The 13,883-nt window shown below is 38.2% G+C and overlaps 2 protein-coding genes across 4 annotated transcripts in view; both read left to right on the forward strand.

Annotated features, from left to right (window-relative positions):
• Positions 1-13,883, forward strand: part of tmem184c (transmembrane protein 184C) — a 176,018-nt gene that overhangs the window by 44,177 nt on the left and 117,958 nt on the right. The window lies entirely within an intron of this gene.
• Positions 1-13,883, forward strand: part of arhgap10 (Rho GTPase activating protein 10) — a 39,871-nt gene that overhangs the window by 21,099 nt on the left and 4,889 nt on the right. For all 3 annotated transcript variants that reach the window (XM_087808078.1, XM_087808094.1, XM_087808086.1), the window contains 6 exons: positions 935-993; positions 1,935-2,040; positions 5,296-5,455; positions 7,745-7,886; positions 8,848-9,001; positions 12,810-12,905. In XM_087808078.1, the coding sequence (XP_087664204.1) occupies positions 935-993; positions 1,935-2,040; positions 5,296-5,455; positions 7,745-7,886; positions 8,848-9,001; positions 12,810-12,905 (717 nt within the window). The remainder of the gene's footprint in view (positions 1-934; positions 994-1,934; positions 2,041-5,295; positions 5,456-7,744; positions 7,887-8,847; positions 9,002-12,809; positions 12,906-13,883) is intronic.

The following is a 13,883-nucleotide window of genomic DNA, read 5'->3' on the forward strand; positions in this document are numbered from 1 at the left end:
GTCTTATTGGGCCCATAATGTTAAAAAATAGCAGCGATAGTTCACCCCAAACTCTAACTAACCTAACCTAATTTCACTGGGTTGGCTCACTTCTACTCGCCCTCATGTCGACTAAGGGTTGGGATTATTTTCAGAGTAATCTGTTCATTTTTCAGAGTTATGGACAAAAATGTTTGTTCATCTAAGGTAGCGGCTGGAGCGCAGTTGTCTTCGTCTTTATTTGTCCAAAGGGACACATTGAAGCATCAGAAGTAATAAATTAAACTCGTAAATTAAAGTCTATATTTTAAGGTTGTATTAAGTGGAAGATTCCATGACATCAGTGTAAACCTTGTGCACTTGGACGCTTGCAATGTGTTGGAATGCGTAAGAAATACTTGAAGCACCAGCTGAGAAACTGTGTGCTTCTGCTACAAACACATTTAAGATATACACTTTTTAAAGTGACATACGAGCAGTATGGAGGTATTTGGATGTTTTTAAGCGTCTTTTTGGACAAAGTTAAAGACTTTGATAACTGAATGTCTGAAAATAGAGCCAACCCCTTAGTTGACAGGAGTAGAAAAAGAGTGTGAAAGTTTGAATTAATGGAGAACTATCACTTTAAGCATTGTTTCAGTGTAACAACATTAATTGCTTAAACTCTTCCTCCACTTTGTGCTTCTGGTCTGCAAGTGTTTAGCTTTGGTCTCCTTGGCTTCCTTTGAGAATAAATATGTTTGGCCACGAGCCAGCTACAGTGTGAAAGTACCTTCAGATGAACTTGGTTATCGCAACATGTGCACCATCTAATTCCATCCCCTGGCCCGACTGCATTAATCACTGCTGTGTGCCGCCCCTGTAAAATAGTATGCCAGCTATTTCTGTCCACCCTCACTCTTCTCCTCCCTCCCACTTCATGCCCTCCCTCCTTTCATTCTCTCCATACCTGAAGGAGCCTCCCTGAGCCGTTGATGACCTATGGACTTTACAAAGAGTTCATCAACCCTGCAAGTAAGTTTGACGACCTCTTGAGACGCCAGTTAGTACAAGCACAGGCTTTAACCTAACATACTTTTGCATACTGACTTGCTTTTATTTTGCTGAATTCATGAAGGAGAAAAGTGTTGTGATGCGTTCAAATGCTGTGATCGCACCTGTAAAAGGCTGTGTGAATGGGAAACATTCAATTACATTGATCGAACACAACATGTCAGATACTTGTAGCTTATCAAATTGCCCCACATTAACTCAAATGCCTATAATTGGATCAAGTTTAAAAAAAAAAAAAAAATGTTCAGGCTCTTGCAACACCGTCAAACTGAGGAGTAAATGGATTTGTAATAGCAGGTTCTTGTTGCTTTTTTTTTTTTTTGACGGATGACAGATTCCCTAAGAAGCTTTTTCCTTTTTCCTTAAATCCCTTCCGTTCCCATAGTAATGATATAATTTGTGCGTGGGTGCTCAGATGCCCATGTGTGAGGAAAATGTTTAGGAGATGATCACGAGGGTTTCAGCCAGCGCTCTTGTTACGCTTTTGACGGCAATGTAAAGCCTTTTTTCGTTGCCAATTTTTCCTGATGCCAAGTTTTCTTTTCATTCAGGCCACTAATAAATGCTGCTTAAATAAGTTTTCAGTTGATATCGTTCGAACTTGTACCTTCAATAATGCCATTTATCATCAGATTTAATTGAATCAAATATAGAAGCTTCAATTGTTTGCTAACTATAGAGTCCAAATGGTAATTATGATAAAAAAAATATCCACTCTAGTATTCTTGTGTGAGGGAGAAATGTGAGGGAATCCCAAATTAAAACTGATGTGTTTTTTTCTTTAAGTGCTCATAAAACTACTTTTAAACGTTTTTGTATTATTAAAAAAATAAAAATAAAATGATATTTATGTTGTATAGTGATTCAAAGCAAGTGTAACGTGTGTTCCTTCATTCAAAAAGAGGGCAGCAGTCCGGAGTCTCGCATCCAAGCCGTCCACTGCCTCGTCCACAAACTCCCGGAGAGGAATCGACAAGTCCTCGGGCTGTTTATGAAGCATCTGGCCAAGTGAGTGTTCAACTTTCTTGGTCATAGTTCATCCAATCTACACCTCCTCTCTCTCTCTCTCTCTTCACTTCTTTCTCTCTTCGTGTCTGTCTCCTTATTCTCACTCTCCATGTTTTCACTTATTCCCTCACTCCCACTCTCTTCACTCCCCCTTCCCTGCTGTCACTCCATCTCTCCTGTCTACTCGCTTGACTGCTGGGTATGAAAATTGACACCCCATGCGATCTTAACCTAATAATTTGAGTCGAAAATTATAGTCTGCAATTTGTATTTCAGGTTTAAAAAAAAAAGAAAAGAAGAAGAATCGTCTTTGATTTTCTGCAGCTCGCCTTATAAATGAAATCGACCACTTTAATGAAGCCCACTCACTCTGGAGATTTCTCCGAACACTCCGAGTGGAACCACTGTTGTGCATCATTTTACTTGCTGGATTAGATTGGCGGAAAGATTTAGGAAATAATATTAGCTTACATTACAAGGTTTTACCTCTGCAAGCTTTTTATAAACTAAATATGAGCAAATTGAGGATAAGTAAATAATCCCTCTACCCTGAAGCGGTGAGAGTCTGCTGGATCTTATTTCATAGAAACCAACTGCAGAATCAGGCTGTGGTAAAAAGGCAGTGCTATTGAAATTGAATTTGGATTATCCAGCGTGAAATTCTCCAGACTGGAGAGACTTGAATATTTTTCTGAAGTTGGCGTGTGTGCATGTCCTGCAGGGGAGGGAAGCGAAGCCAGAATTTCACACTCCTATCTGAAACGGTTTCAGAGATGTTATAAATGTGAGTTGTCACAAATGTTTTTGTCTTCAAAGGCGTCCTTTGAAGCTATTTAAACTGTCTCTCTGCAGATGCGCTGCATATCATCTTAGTTGAAGTGTGAAATCGCTTTACCTTTACCTCCAGATTTTTTTTTTTTTTCAAATGAGGAATTTGTTTTTCTCCTTAAAAGTTCAGTTCAATGTTTGGCTAAAGGCTCCGTGACAAACCTGATGAGTGGGAAACATCGATGTTGGTAATTCTCCATGTTTTCAGGTAGAAGCCGATCACAAATTCGCATCAAAGTCTTGACTGAAGAGGCACTCCGAGGCTACATAACCCAGCCAAAGGGCTTATTCACGTGACTTAAAAACACAACACCTTCCATGATTGAAGACGAATTGATTGTATTGTCAATAACTACATTTCTCTCGGCAAACGGAAGGTACCCGGCCTGAAAATTGAACCGATAAAAATGCTCCAAATCCCATTAACCTGCAGGGTGAACCACTATTAACCTTTTGTTAAACAAGTTACTTAAAAAAAAAATCATGTTTACTCCCTTACTTTAGTATATTATTTTTCTGCTCGAACGTGTTTGCAACTGACATCAACACGTAAGTAGGAGCTTTAGCTCATCCCTTGAGTTTCTCTAACTAAAAAGGTTTTCTTTTACATTAACAATTGTTGCAAATCAAGGTTTGAGAGTCTATCAAAGAGCTGTTCTCGGACCACACTTGACATTTCTCACGCTAACGTTCACATCATCCACCTGATATTAAACTATGGTTTAAAGACATTATTGCCCGATTTCAGAGACGTTGACTTTCAACCCTTTTTTTTCAATCCCGGGGTCAAGTGATGTCGAATTTTCAACTTTCTTTGAGGCTTCAGAAAACAACATTTTCAACATTTAGGCAACATTTTTTTGTGTTTACATGATCCGCCTGATATTAAACTATGGTTCAAAGACATTATTGCTGATTTCAGAGATGTTGACTTTCCATCCTTTTTTTTCAATCCCGGGGTCAAGAGATGTCGAATTTTCAACTTTCTTTGAGGCTTCAGAAAACAACATTTTCAACATTTAGGCAACATTTTTTTGTGTTTACGTGATCCGCCTGATATTAAACTATGGTTTAAAGACATTATTGCCCGATTTCGGAGACGTTGACTAACTAACAAAAATGACACAAAAGCGCCGAAATCCTACGGCAGGCGAGCTATCCATAGTTCTAGTCATGAGCTGCACTTAAATTGAGATTTCTTTGCTTAACTGTGTGGTTTTTGCCCACGCATCTTTCAGAAGTTTGAAATGAACACTCGACTCTCGATTTGAGTTTTTAAGTTAAAATTAAAACTCAATATTTTGGTTGAATCATGTTTTAACTATCTTAGTAATAAGACCTTGTCCAAGTATGGTATCGCCTTCATGAAGGTCAGGACAATTATTTGATTAACTTTTCTTTTTTTTCGCAGAGCACGTTTTGCGATCAAAATCGAACTCTTTTTATTTTCTGAAACTTCTGAGGCGTAATATTGAGGGATGAGAAGCAAACAGAAACTGAAACTTTTAAACAGAATCTTCTATTTTTGTTGAAGTATTTGAGAACTGCCAAAGAGTCGCAAACAATACACCACCTCGTTTAACCTCCAAGTATGTGTGTAAATAAAGATTGTTGAAATGTTATGCTTTAAAATTGCTCAAGTATTGTAAGAACACGATAAAACGGACAAAACTGGAGTCTGTTCCGGTCGTTATACTTCGCTTTATGGAGAGAAAAGGTCAATGCAGAGTGTCACGGGTCGTTTATTCGTCGCTTCGAGTCAAACAAAATACAAGCTTTACGATCGCCCGGAAGCACTTTCTTCCGGCGACTTTACAGGTCAATAGCTCTCGGAGAGACGGTCTCGAACTGTAGAAACATCGCTATATTTAAGGCAAATTTCCGGGCCGATAGGTCCTCCCCCTATCGCCATATTGGTTCCTTTAAGCTTTCTGTGCCATGATCCCCTGTGGAGATCCCTTCCTAATTTGTTTCCTTTTCTAATCATTCAAATGTTCTTGGGTGGGGGTTTCTGTCTCCTAGTCCCCCCCTCACAGATGTGTCCCTGCTTCGTTCTTTTGATCCACGACCCAAGGTGTGAAAGGGCAGACAAACGGACGTTTAAATAACCGGTGTCATGTCTTTAATTCTTTTCCAAGCTTGTCTTGAGACAGTGTGTCAGCCTGAGTGAAACGTTGATTGTGAATGTGTATTCAAACGTTTAAGCGCTTAGATGAAGCTAGTAATTTATACTTTATATTTTGATTATCTTTCAGCATTCATTTAAGTATGGCGTATACTTATAGTGTATAATAATTTTTAATCTAACAGCGACATGATCACAAGACGAACAAAAGACACGTAAATAGATGGATAGGCTTAACTGGTCAATAGTACTGTTTAAGAATGATACTTATTTACGGTTATGATTTTCTTTTTCACTTCCAGTGTGGCTGCCCATAGCAAACAAAACCTGATGACTGTGGCAAATCTGGGCGTTGTGTTTGGACCGACGCTTATGAGGCCGCAGGAGGAGACTGTTGCTGCCATCATGGATCTAAAGTTCCAGAACATCGTGGTGGAGATCCTCATTGAGCAGCAAGAAAAGGTGAATTGATTATTCCATTTTTTTATTTTTTCCTTAGCTAGATTCAGTGATGTTTTTGGTATTCAGTTTACATTTTATGTCTTTGCTTTGTCTTTTTATTCACCTCAGTAACATCCATACTCTTTGAAGTCTTAGTCAATCCAAGACATTCAAGTCTCTCTGGTCAATGGATAGTTCTGTCATTGAAATTTGTTGTTTATTGTTATCAACACAAGTAATCAAATTAGATTTTCGGCCGAACTCCTTCCATGTATCTTTTATTCTTATTCCATCAATGTTATAAACTTAAGAATACCGTGCATCCAATTCAAACACGATTACGTACGTAAGGTAACATGTCTCAGTTTAAATATGAAATGCCTTGATATACCTATTAAAGTAAGTCAATTATTTTTTAAAAACACACTTTTTTCTTATATATATGTATTTGAGTTTCTTCCAGTGAACTTGAACTGATTATATTTGTCCAAAGATATTATTACTATATTATATAATATTAGATGATGCTTAATTAGACTCAATTAAACCTTTCTGTGACATTTTAAAACAAATAAAAACAAGTTTTTTTTTCGTGTTTGTGGACAAAGTAAAAAGAGAGTTTTATTCAAAGTTTTGTTGAGTGAATTATATTGATCTTCAAATGACCAGAGTATACATTTAATCAATCTATCTATTTGCGTGTCATTTTGTTCGTCTTGTGATCAAGTCCTGTTCTTAGAATACTTCGTCATATCTTTTAACGACAGAACATCGCTTTTCCAACCGTAGTCGTCATTCTTTAATTCTCAACCCTCGAGCATAAAATTTCAACCATCTTTATTTACACACAAACCCGGAGGTTAAACTATTGTTTACGACTCTTTGACAGTCGGTGGTTCTCAAATACTTCAACAAAAATAGAAGATTCTGTTTAAAAGTTTCAGTTTCTATATGCATCTCATCTCTCAATATTATCTCACTTTTAGTTTCCTCTGAACCGCGTTAATCCCGGGTCACCATGTCAGCCACCAATGAAAGATCCTAATCTGGTGCTTTTTTAAAGTGAATGTTATGTCATTAAACTGCTTATTCTTTGAAGAGATGACAAATTAAAGCATCACACACTTGCATAGACTGCCATGGACTCCTGTACGCAAGTTAACCCCATTTGATTAAATCCGGATATTCATAGCCTCTCTGTTGTCGTGTGTGTTGTATAACCTGCATTTCTGGAGATCCTATAATCTTCCCAAAAAAAGTCATTAATCATTTCGAAATCCTTAAACGGGGATAATAATCTGTGTCAAAAGAGGAAAAAAGGTTTGAGATTAGTTTCCTAATCCGCAGCATCAGTGAACTCTGAATAGACCTGAATGAAACCAGAAGCTTGAATCATTTTCACATTTTTTTGAATACATTAAAACTGAAAATGATCTTGTTTCCACTCTATGTTCACCCATGTAACAAAAGTGGGAAGTGAGAGCTTTCAGATGTATCGTGTAAAAACTACTCACTTGGCAAATATACTAATGTAGTTACGGACCTACAGCAGCAGATGGAAAACCCATTGTGTATTTGTTAAAACAATATATTGTTCATTACATTAGTCAATGTGTTTATGTATATAATAATAAAATATAATAATTGTTCTGCAGTCCAGTCGTGCGACAGAAAGCCGGGAAAAACATTTTCTCGACTCAAAACCAGCGTTCTGGTGATGAGTCCAAGTTAGAATTCTACAAGAAAAAATATAGTTAAGGCAGACAGGAATCAGCAAAGTCCCACTGCAGACGGCTGATCCCCCCTGGATACCGACTGTAGACTGCTTTACATTCACCTCCATCTGCAGGAAGAAGCCAGAGAGGGAGATGAAACTCACAGCCATATCAGATTTCCTACTTTTTCGATCTCCTTTGCTCCTGAAAACTTTGGTTCCCCCCTCCATCCCCTCCTCTCTACCTCCACCCACTGCTGTCTCACTTTCTCTGCCACATTCTCCTTCTCCTTCTCCTTTTCCTATCTTGCCTCCTGTGCTCGCCTGTGATCCGTTTTGCAGGCTCTGCTGAGATTTCATCTCCTGCTGCCTTTTCTTTTTTACCTCTACATCTGAAGTGTAAACAGTGCTCGGTGTAAACAGTTGGTGCCAGTCGACTCCTCGTTGTGACCAAAAACCACACGTTTTCCAGAGAGTGGCTCCATGTCTCTGAGGGCAGGGGTCTATGTAGTGTGTGTCACAGTATATATTATGGAGATGTGCCACTCGTACGAAGGATGGTACTTTCATAGATTAATTGATATTTTCTTATTCAGATTTTCGCAGATGCTCCAGAATGGTCTCCCGTTACAGCCGCCGCTCCAGAGTTCTCTGCGACCACCAGAAGCTCGAAGAAGCAGAGTCGACAGAGCCGTCCTCTGGCCGTCTACAATCCACAGGCTCTGGACATTCAGAATGGTGATGGTCTTCTTAAATAAAACGAATAATTAAGCGAATAATCCGTCATGAATTATAATTCAAATAAAGATCTTGAAGCAAAGAATATCATTATTATAATTTAATTTAATATACAGTACATATCAATAAAGTAAGGTAAGGTAAAACTTTATTGATCCCTCAGGAGGTCTCCTTTGGGAAATTGTTGTTAAGTTCTATCTATCTATAATAAGGTGTTAATATAATAGCAATATATTGAATTATAACCAAATTAAGTACATTAACTTTATTTTAAAATTAAAAAAATGTAATTGTACTCTTTTGCGCTTGATGGATTATACTGACTCCTTTAAGAAACATCTTAAGACGTTTTTATTTGTTCAGGCTTTTCCTCGATTTTCTGGAACTCCTGTTGTGTTATCAGTTTTATCTTGATCTTTAAAATATATACTTTATTGAGTATTGTTTTGATTGTTTAAGCGCTTTGTGACCCTGGTCTGGAAAAGCGTTATACAAATAAAAATGACTTACTTACTTACTTACTTACTTTTTTTAAATTTTATATGACAATTATACCACTTATGCTTAAGACATGAGTAGAAAAAATGTATTTTCAATCTTTTGGCTCGGTAAGTACAGTAAATATAGAAAGTCTGATCGAAAGTAACCTTTATTTAATAATTAAATACAGAAGAAAAAAATGTTTTCTTATTAAGTTTCCTTTAATGTTTTACTTAGTATTTAGTTGTTTTTTTTAATATTTTTTAGGCTGCATAGGTGGGTAGTTTCAGTTGTTTTTGTTGTTAATCTTGAAACAAGGACAGCTATTTGATTTGTTGTGTAGTTTCTTTTAAAACCTTCTGTTTGAATAATGCAGTTGTGGCACCTGGGGTTTCCAATGTTGAAGCAAATTATGAGTTTTGAGGAAGCGTTTAAAAGATACCAGCAGTTTATATTGTTTTTTTTGTTGTTTTTTTTCAAGTGGCAGGTGACATTTCCAGTCAGGCTACAGATGAGACATCGATGGGCAGCAATGAGTCCGTGTCGTCTCAGTCCTCGTCTGCTTCGGAGAGTCCTCCGGATAAATCTGTCCACACGCCTCTTGCCAGCAGTCTAAGTTCCGACAGCAACCAACGGTGAGTGTATATAGTTTCAGTTGCTCAGTAGCAAAGTCATTAACCGAGCCCGAGATTTTCTTATTATTATCATCCTCATCATGTTTGGAAGCGTTCTAAAGTCGTTTGTCAGCTAATAAAAGACCATCACTGTGGGATTATGCTGTGTTGTACATGTCAATAATGAAGGAGAAAATGAATCGGCTTACTTCCCTTTATTTCTCTCCCCAAGTCTTTTTTTGGTTGTTTCCTGTCCATGGCTGGTCTTGAATGCTGATGCGAGGGATGAATTATTGGGTTATGTTGCAGATGTTAGACTCTCTGCTGTCTCATGCCCATGGATTCACCTTGAAATACTTTTCTCTCCAACGCCTCCCTCTCTTTTTCCATCCATCAGCTGCAAAACACAGAGGCCTTCGCTGCACACTGGTGTGATTTGAGACTCTCTTCAACCTTTGTCTTGTTGGGCATGATACTTCAAACTCGTCTGCAGGATCAGTAAAAGACGGATCACGTTTGTAACCCACGCTTTTTCTCCTTCCTCACATATATTGCGTCACGGGCGAAGGACGGAAGGCGGTTTTTACATCCCGGGCTATTTGTTTAGACGACATGTGGTCCTGTTTTTGCCACAGTAAATCGTATTGACATTGTGGAGATATTAATCTTGTTTACTCCCGTAGCCCAAAGTCTTGTCCTTTTATGAAGACTTCCGCCATATGTCACCGGGTTTCACCCTGGCTCTGCTTACACAGAAATCTTGGGATGGGAGACAGTGGAGACCTGTTAGCACAGCTAGTCTTTGGCCCAGAAAAAACAGGAGCTCAACTTTGCCAAAAGAGCAGGAGGTGATGGAAGTTTTTTAAAAATTGCTACCAGTTACTCATAGGTATCTTGTCGGGGACTCGCCTGGAAACATTTTGTGGTTGATCCAGTTGAATCTGTCGGGTCACACGGTAAACAAACACTCGCCACATCACTTTGTCATTAGGACTGTCACGTTATTTATCGAGTCCTTCCCTTTACTATGGGAAAAATAAAGGTGCTTCTAACCCTGAACATGTTCGATCCTCATCCAAAAAAAACAGCCTTAGGTGTGTGCGATTCCTAACTATTAAGGCATTTGTTTTCATGCCATTTTAAATCCGTGGCAAGGTCATCGAAACCTGGATGATGAAGAGAGAAATTCCTGCCGTAATTAACCACAGATATGGACCGCTGGCTCTTTGATGAATCCCATCCTCCTACTGACTGCTACCATGTGACGGTTGTGAAAAATCCAGCACACAACGAGGGAAACAAATCAACATTCTTGGAAGATTTAAAGATCTTTGTTGACAGACATTTACTACCAAAGGGAATATAGGTTATTCCTTGTGATGATGGTTTAAGAAAATGGAACGTTTAAATTCCAAAATGAATCTTTAGGCATACAGTTTATCCCTTCTATTATACATGCTTCTGTTTCTGTGCAGATAGAGGTGAACCACAATGTTTCATCCAATGCTATTGATCACCGACGTCAGTCGACATTTCAAACGGGGCCTCACAAGGAAAACATCCTCTCAGATTTACTATATTTAATCTTGTTTACAGCGGGAGCCTGACTGTGTCTGTGATGAGGGAACACAGCAATTCAAACCTTTGCTATTTTTGTCTAGAACAATTTCCCTCGCATTAGCTCTCTAGATGCAATCTATTCTCCTTCGGTTCACATGGTTCACACTAAACTCAACCCTCGACCCCTCATGTAAGGGTTGGGATTATCTGTTCCTTTTTAGAGTTATAGACAACATTTATGTCCTGTCGAAACTATACAACAATTTCTCCAAAGGAGACCTTCGGAGGGATCAATAAAGTTTATCCATCTATCTATCTCTTAACAATACAAGTGAATGTACACAAGATAGTTTTGGAAAAAAAAATGAACATGGCATTTTTTTAAACTCTACTTTAACCCCAACTTGTTCAAACGCTGAAGAGAGATTTAAAAAAAAAAACGCCTGTTAAGACGAACATATTGATTGTGATGATTATTAGTATTACTTGGAACAATCTTCCTCTCTCTTTGCGCTTGATGGATCTATTGACTCCTTTAAGAAACATCTTAAGACGTTTCTATTTGTTCAGGCTTTTCCTTGATTTTCTGGAACTCCTGTGTTGTTCTCAGTATTATCTTGATCTTTAAAGTATATTCTTTTTTGAGTATTGTTTTGATTGTTTAAGCAATTTGTGACCTTGGTCTAGAAAAGCGCTGTATAAATAAATATTACTTACTTACTTACTTACTTAATTGTTAGGCTGTCTTCACTGGGCCTCATTTAAGGAAATAGTAAAATAACACGCATACAGTAATGATGGCCAAAGTCAAATTCTTTTTTGGGACGTTTTATTTTAGAGTTTTTTAAATGAATCATTTTTAGCTGGAAAATTTGTGTCGCTGAAGTTCAGTCTAAGCGTCCTCTCGGTGCCTGGACCAGGTTAATGAGTGGATTTGCTGCACTGCAGCGCACTGTCCCCCCCATGCTGCTGTGGAGCAGCTGAGCACCAGGGTGCCCCTCGCTGCTGCAGAGCTATAAATCACCTCGGTCAGGACGGCCCCGGACAAGCCCGATAGCCACGTCCATAGGCGCTCCATGGCTGAGAGTTGTAGGACGAAAACAAAAAATGTAAAAGAAATGTTCAAAAAGGTATACATAGGATGTGTTTAACCGTTCCGCCTTGAATTTCAATTTCACACCTTTGACATTGACGGCGTTATCTCTATTGACAACCTCCAGCTCCTCCCCAGCTGCTCCCCCTAATTGCCTTTATTAACGTCGCTATGGGAGCAGCAGCTCGGAGCACTTTGCTCATTATGTGCAGTATTAGCTCCGGCCTCGGACAAGACATGCTGCACAGAGGCATGCTGGGCCGTATCGCAGGCTCCGCTCCTAACCCTGACCCCGCCTGCGTCCTCTCGCACCCCGTCACCTTTACCATAGTCCGTGTACACGAGGCGGTTTGGACAAAACACTCGCTAAACATGGCATATTTTTTTTTCAACTGTACTTCCACCACAAAATGTTGGAACTCGTATATTGTTTCCTTGCCCTTTCTGCTACACACAACCTTGAAGCACTTGTTTTGTCATCCCTGCATATTTGAAGCAAAATTTTATTCAATTATTTAAAATTAAGTTGGTAAGTTAAATTAAAAAAAAGGTGATGGTCAGTGTCCAATCGTATTAATTGTGGTTATTAGGAGTGTAATAAAACATCCATACACTTAACTACACAGTGAATTTTTCATGACTCTCATATCGATATTTAACAGAATTGTATAGATTTTATTTTCATCCACCATTAACACCCAAGCATTCCCTTTTTTTTCTTCTGAAATACAATCTTAAGACGTTTTTATTTGTTCAGGCTTTTCCTTGATTTTCTGGAACTCCTGTTGTGTTATCAGTTTTTATCTTGATCTTTAAAGTATATACTTTATTGAATATTGTTTTGATTGTTTAAGCGCTTTGTGACCCTGGTCTGGAAAAGCGCTATATAAATAAAAATTACTTACTTACCTACAAATATTGACCCTAATGTTTGAATTCAGTAACCTGATGTGAAGATTGTAACTACATTGTAATATATCTTATAGCTGCCCCTGTGTCGTGATGCATGTCGTTGGATTATTGCCCTTAAGTAACTGAAGCCCTTTTTTTATTTGATTGCATGGGTGGAGTTTGATTTTGTGTGTTATTTGTGCGTCTCATAATATGCAGCATTTATCCAAGCATGCGTGAAGACGATCTCTGCACGTTTGAGGTAATGTTGTTGTCTCTCCGCAGGACCCCCACAGCGGCAGCTTCGTGGACGTCTGCTGAAACACCCGATGAAGGCAAAAATGATGCTGCGCCTGCTGCTTCTCAAAAGTCAAACGAGAGGTAAAACTATTTGTGTATCAAATGCTAACAAACAGTAGAGAAGCATTTTGTATATTTGAGCAAAGAAAATAACACTTTTTTTTAAAGAGGAAAATCCTTTAGGATTATGAGTAGAGCCTGTTATTTCTAACTAGTGATGGTCTGATGAAGCTTCATGAAGCAGTGCCATTATTTCCCACTAGATGGCAGTCTCTGCACTATTTCCCTTTGTTTCTAATGAAACGTCACATCATTTTTAAACTGATGGCGCCACCTACTGACCTCTAAACAACATGACACTGCTTCATGAAGCTTCGTCAGACCATCACTCATCACACTAAGAAACCCCTGCAATAAATCGAATTTGCAAAATAGTTTTTACATCCTCACACAGTTTACACTTTACACTCTCAAAACCCTTAAAATCGTTTCAACAACGTTGAATTATTCATAATCACGACGAGTAGATGGACAAGGTTCAAATGAATAAAATGTATTGACCATTTATTTTGAACTTGAATACTCAACACTGCATATGAGTTTTACCTTCTGCTATCGCTCTTAACAACATGACCTGCTCAGAAGAGCTCATGTGCTGCTTTGCCGCCCAGCCAACCAATCACTTTTGACATAGCAATATAATAAATAAGTAAGTAATTTTTATTTGTATAGCGCTTTTCCAGACCAGGGTCACAAAGCGCTTCAACAATCAAAACAATATTCAATAAAGTATATACTTTAAAGGTCAAGATAAAACTGATAACACAACAGGAGTTCCAGAAATTCAAGGAAAAGCCTGAACAAATAAAAACGTCTAAGTAGAGTCCTCCATAGAGGTAGAATTTAAAAACAGTTTTGTAACGGCCAATCAGCTGTCACTTAATAGATTAATAGGGATTAGTTGAAATTGAAATGATCTGCTGTTGAAATAAATTAATCTGGTTGTAACATTGTCAACAAAAATGAGGAGCTTTATATATTTATATTTATATATAAAGG

Source organism: Callionymus lyra, chromosome 1 (genome assembly GCF_982586985.1).
Source record: "Callionymus lyra chromosome 1, fCalLyr1.hap1.1, whole genome shotgun sequence".
In the NCBI taxonomy this organism is placed as follows: Eukaryota; Metazoa; Chordata; class Actinopteri; order Syngnathiformes; family Callionymidae; genus Callionymus; species Callionymus lyra.